This window comes from Pyrgilauda ruficollis, unplaced genomic scaffold (assembly GCF_017590135.1).
Source record: "Pyrgilauda ruficollis isolate IOZ18807 unplaced genomic scaffold, ASM1759013v1 scaffold38, whole genome shotgun sequence".
Taxonomy (NCBI): domain Eukaryota; kingdom Metazoa; phylum Chordata; class Aves; order Passeriformes; family Passeridae; genus Pyrgilauda; species Pyrgilauda ruficollis.
Window position 1 is genome coordinate 6,507,174 of NW_024525267.1, and position 5,106 is coordinate 6,512,279.

The 5,106-nt window shown below is 50.4% G+C and overlaps 1 protein-coding gene across 1 annotated transcript; it reads left to right on the forward strand.

Moving 5' to 3' along the window:
- Positions 1-2,530: 2,530 nt before the first annotated feature.
- On the forward strand, positions 2,531-4,676 carry SIVA1 (SIVA1 apoptosis inducing factor). Its single transcript, XM_041476296.1, has 4 exons — positions 2,531-2,855; positions 2,979-3,155; positions 3,806-3,962; positions 4,433-4,676. Exons 1-4 carry the CDS (start codon positions 2,738-2,740, stop codon positions 4,488-4,490), a joined length of 510 nt encoding a protein of 169 aa, XP_041332230.1. The 5' UTR covers positions 2,531-2,737; the 3' UTR covers positions 4,491-4,676.
- The last annotated feature ends 430 nt before the right edge of the window (positions 4,677-5,106 follow it).

Consider the following 5,106-nt stretch of genomic DNA (forward strand, 5'->3'; position numbering starts at 1 on the left):
TCTGATTAACCCCTATTCCCCAGAGAACTTCAGGGACATCAGAGTGTCTAGCTAGTGAATATTTACAAAGTAGTTTCCTTAGAAAGAAAAGGCCATGAGTTTTCCATATGCAGTTGGAAAATTCTGCTGAACATCCTTAAGCATGTGTTTGCAAGTATCTACAGAAAAAGCCAAAGTAGAAATCATTGCAGATAAAGAAAGAGTGGCAGGAGTAAGATTTTGGAGCTCAGAAGGGATTTTTGGGAATTGCTGTGAATTACAACCACGGCTTCTGCTCCACAGACCAGAAGGCTGGGCTCATCAGCTCTACAGAAGAACAATTAAAAAATCAGATTAACCTGTATGAAACCAGAGTGGTTGTACCTGCAAACTATTTGCAGTTCAGCAACTCACTCTCATCATTTTGGGGTTTGAACAATGCTCTCAGGCATTGGTGTGATTTTTAGGGCTCTCCTCGGTGGAGCCAGGATGCAGAGCTTGATGATCCTTGTGTGTCCCTCCCAACTCAGGATAGCTTGTGATCCTACAGCCATAGTTAGGCACTGCTCTTAGTACCACTGCTCTTGGGGTTTCAGCAGTTTTGGAAGAACTCGAGCAATGAAACCAGACAAGAGTTAGTCCATTAGGTATTGTGGCCCATTTTCAGCACATTAATCTATGCCATTCTAAGTCTTGTGCTAGTATTGAAAATGTACATTGAAAATGTACATTTTTATGAGTTTCTGAATGAAAGAAAGGCTTTTAAAAATACTGATTCTATCACTACTTTTTGAGAAGGTTGTTATTGTTTGGGTTTTGGTGTTTAGAGTGTTTCTTTGTTTTTTTCAGGAAGAAACACAAGTCTTTACTTGATAACTTGTTTTTGACCAGAACAAAACAAAGAAACCAGGAACAAGTCCTTCACCCTTAGCAGACTGTAAGTTCATTCATGAAAAAATCGCTCCTGTACTTGGCTGTGATTCTGTCCACAGTACATACAGAGGAAATTTTGAATTCAGAGACCTCTGGAAGAAATAGAACTGTCTTGACAGATCACCTTCAAGTGACACAAAACATAGCATGTAAAATCCAACACCAGTTTTAAACTTGTTTGCCCTGAGGAAAACAATGTATTTTCAAAATATACATAGTACCCAGACTGGCTGCCACTTGAAATGGCGTCTGATACTTTAACCCATGTAACCACACCTGCGGTGCTATAGAGCCCATCTGTAAATAGCAAATTAATTGTAGTAATTCCCTTTCACCGAAGAAGGTCTTGGAGAACTCCAGATTTAGCTGAAACTGGGTCTCAATCCTCAAAAACTCATTGTGCCCATAAGTGGTGAACCCACTCCTGATGTTGGCTGGTGCTGAGGAGCCCACCAGAGCCTCCTGGCCAGACAGGGATTCTCCAGCCTCCTTGGTGGTCTTTCAAAGAGGAAATTCTCAAGCTTGTGCACATTTTTGTTGGTTCCACAGCCCAAACCTGGGCAAGGCTCTTTTAGGCTGCACAAAGAGCACAGTGTAGTGTGGGGGCCTGCCAAAGAGGGTTCATAAGTTGGATGCAGGACTGGAAAGGATGCTAAGTAGGTTTACAGATAAAATTGGGAAGAGCTATTGATTCCCTGGAAGGCAGAGTTCTTGCAGACAGACCTCGACAAATTAGAGGGCTGGGCAATCACCAACTGTATGAAGTTTGAAAGGGAAAAGTGCTGGTTTCTGCACCTGGAACAGGGCAACTCTGGATGTAGAAACAGACTGGGGAACTAGGGGAGGGACCTGGGGGTCCTGGCTGATGGGAAGCTGGGCATGAGTGAGCCATGCCCGGGCAGCCAGCAGGGACAATCCTGTCCTGGGGGCATTAGGAACAGCATCTCCAGCCGGGAGAGGGAGGGGATGGTCCTGCTCTGCTCTGGGCTGGGACTGCCTCACCTCGAGTGCCAGGGGCAGTTTTGGGTGCCACAAAATAAAAAATGATTATATTATAAGAGAGCTTACAAAGGAGGGCCACAAGGAAGGTGAAGGGTCTGGTGGGGAAGCAGTATGAGGAGTAGCTGAGGGCACTTGGCCTGCTCGGCCTGGAGGAGGCTCAGGGGAAACCTCACTGCAGCTACAACTTCCTCATGAGGGGCAGACATTGATCTCTCCTCCCTGGTGACAACGACAGGACGTGAGGGGAATGGGTGCCAGCTGTGTAGGGGAGGTTTAGGAAAAGGTTCTTCGCCCAGAGAGTGGCCGGGCTCTAAAACAGCCTCCCCAGGGAAGCGGTCACAGCCCCACGCCTGACAGAGTTCAAGAAGCTCTCAGCTCTCAAGCTCTTTGGACAACGCTCTAAGGCACATGGTGCCAGTCCTGGACTGTCCTGTGCAGGGCTAAGAACTGGACTCGATAATCCCCGTGGGTCCTTTCCAACCCAGCATATCCGTGATTCTGAGTTTATCGACAAACTCGAGTCCCAAAAGAAGTTTCGCTTTGTCCGGCCGGCTCCGCGCCGCGGCTCCGGGCGCACGGAGGTGACGCCTGAGGGGCGGTGGCAGCGGGCGGGGCAGCGGGGCCGGGCCGGCGCCTCTGCCAACCCCGCCGGGCGCTCGGGACGCGGCGGGAAGAGAAATTTTCCGCTGCGGACGAAGCTTTCGCTTCCCTGCGGAAAGAAAGGAGCGGCCACGGTTCCCGAACGCCCGGGCCGGGATGTGAGGGAGGTGGTGGCGCGGCCGTGACGCGGCGCGGGGCGGAGCGGGCGCCGGTCGGTCCGGCCATGCCGAAGCGCTCCTGCCCTTTCGGGGACGCGGCCCCGCTCCAGCTGAAGACCCGCGTGGGGCTGCGGGAGCTGAGCCGCGGCGTGCGGGGCGAGGAGTACCGGCGGGAGGTGTTCGGTGAGCGGGGCGCGGAGGGGAGAGCGCCGGGCCGGCCGCCCCGCCGGGGGGATGTGCCGGCCCGCCGCGGCCCGCGGGCATGGGGAGCCCGCCCCTAACTCTGCTCTCCTCTCCCGCCGGCAGAGAGGACCCGGCGGCTGCTCTTCAGGGGTGCCCAGGCCTACATGGAGGGCGCGGCTGCCGCAGCCCGTGCGGCGGAGCCGGGGCCGGCCGGGGAGGCGCAGGGCGAGGGGCCCCGCTGGAGCGGGCAGCTCCTCATCGGCCACGACGGGAAACTGCGGCGGCGGCCCGCGGACAGGGGTGAGTGCCCGGGCCGTGGCACAGAACTGCGGGATACCCTGAGGTGGGAGGGACCCATCGAAGTGTAATTCCTGTCCCGCCCGGGATATCCCCGACGTTCCCACCGCAAGCCTGAGAGCGTTGTTGGAACTTAAACTCTGGCAGGGTTGGGGCCGTGACCGCTTCCCTGAGGAGCCTGTTGCGGTGCCAGACCACCCTGTGGGTGAAGAACCTTTTCCTAATATCCAGCCTAAACCTCCCCTGACACAACTTGAGGCCATTCCCTCTGTTCCTGTCCCTGGTCACTACAGAGACCAGTGCTGTCCCTTGGCCTCCCCTCACAAGGAGGTCTGTCTGTGATGGGTAGTTTTGTGGTGTGTAGTTCTTCTTTATTGACTTTCCTTAAAAGAAGTGTTAGATTTGAGCTGACAAATTTCAGAACTGCCGCGTGCATGTTCTGTTTTAGTATCCCTTAGTCTTGCTACTGAGAAAGAACCAAGAAAGTTCCAAGCGGCGCTCCCTGTTCCTTCGCATTCCCGAGCGTCCTGCCAAGTGCTGCCGCCTGTAGCAGTGCACGGACGCGCCGCGCTCTGCAGCTCCTGGGACTTCCAGCTGCTTTCCCTGCCTTGCTGTAAAGCTCATCCCTTCTTTACCGTGTCTTTGCCAAGCAGTTTCGCCGGTGGGAGCGTCCAGAGCCTGCTCATCGTGTGTGAGAACGGCCGATGTGAAGGAGGCGTGTGCGCAGTGTGACCGCTTCGTCTGCCAGAGCTGCAGCAGGCTCTGCAGCTGCTGTAACACGGTTACCTGCTCTTTGTGCTCCGCTGTTGAGTAAGTGCCTTTCGAGTTTGGAAGCTTATTTTAATGACACATGGCCTGATGGTTGGGTGCAGCAGATATCTAGCTCATACACATAAAGGAGTTAAACTCTTGCCATGCTTTAGCAGCAGTAAAACTGTCTGAAACGTGCAAGCCAAGATGCATGTGTGAAGCACTGTAATCAACCGTAGTACAAGTCTAGTTCAGCTTCTTACTTAAATGCTGTAGGAGGCAAAAATTTCTCTTGCTTTCCCACCAGCGATATTGCATGCTGGCCAGTACTGAATGCATGCACTTCCAAGGAATAATCTTAATTTTTTTTCTCTCATTGTTAACAATTCTGTGGTATAAAGAAATACTGAGTGTGCTGTGTGGGAGTCCCGTGGTTGCAGCTGATAATGGAATAGTATGCCATTGTTATGTTCCAGAAACATTACTGACTTTTGTTTCTTCTGGGTTTTTTTGTTTCTTTTTTCCCCTAGTTATGGTGATGTGGGAGAGCAAGTTCTCTGCAATGGTTGTTCAGTATTTCAAGTCTGAAACTTGATGGCTAAAAGTCTGAACCCTTGTGGTTAAAACATCCATGAACTTCATGAAGTCTTCTCCTTGCAGCTGGTCAAATAATCCTTTTAGCATGTGAATTAGTTATGGAATTTCTATGTTTTATATCTTTATATTGTACTTTTAAATATTGTAGCTAAATAAACATTTATATTTTAAAGCTTTTTAGATTATTTTGAGTCGGCTTTCTCCTTTTCCCTAGTTGTGATATGCCTGTCTGGAAGGGACCACTCTGTGCTCTTACCTGGTGTTCCTGATATGATACAGGATTCAGAATATTCTCTTTGCTTGTTGGTCATGTTAGGACACACTTTTGTGGGATCAGAATAGAAATCAGTTGCTCCTTCTGTGATTTCAGGTGAGTGTGACTCCATTCTAGACACACAACATTTTCTTTGTGAGCTTACTAGGAAAATCAGCCAGGCCTGAAGGCTTTTCCAAATAAGAGAATTTGCTGATTCTGGTTACATTTTTTTTAAGCTATCACAAACATCTTGTGTTTACTGACAGCTTGAATGGTTTTAATCTTTTTATGGTAACTTTGATAGAAAGAGCAGTAGCACACCAGGCTTGGAGCAGGAAAGTTTTTCTCATT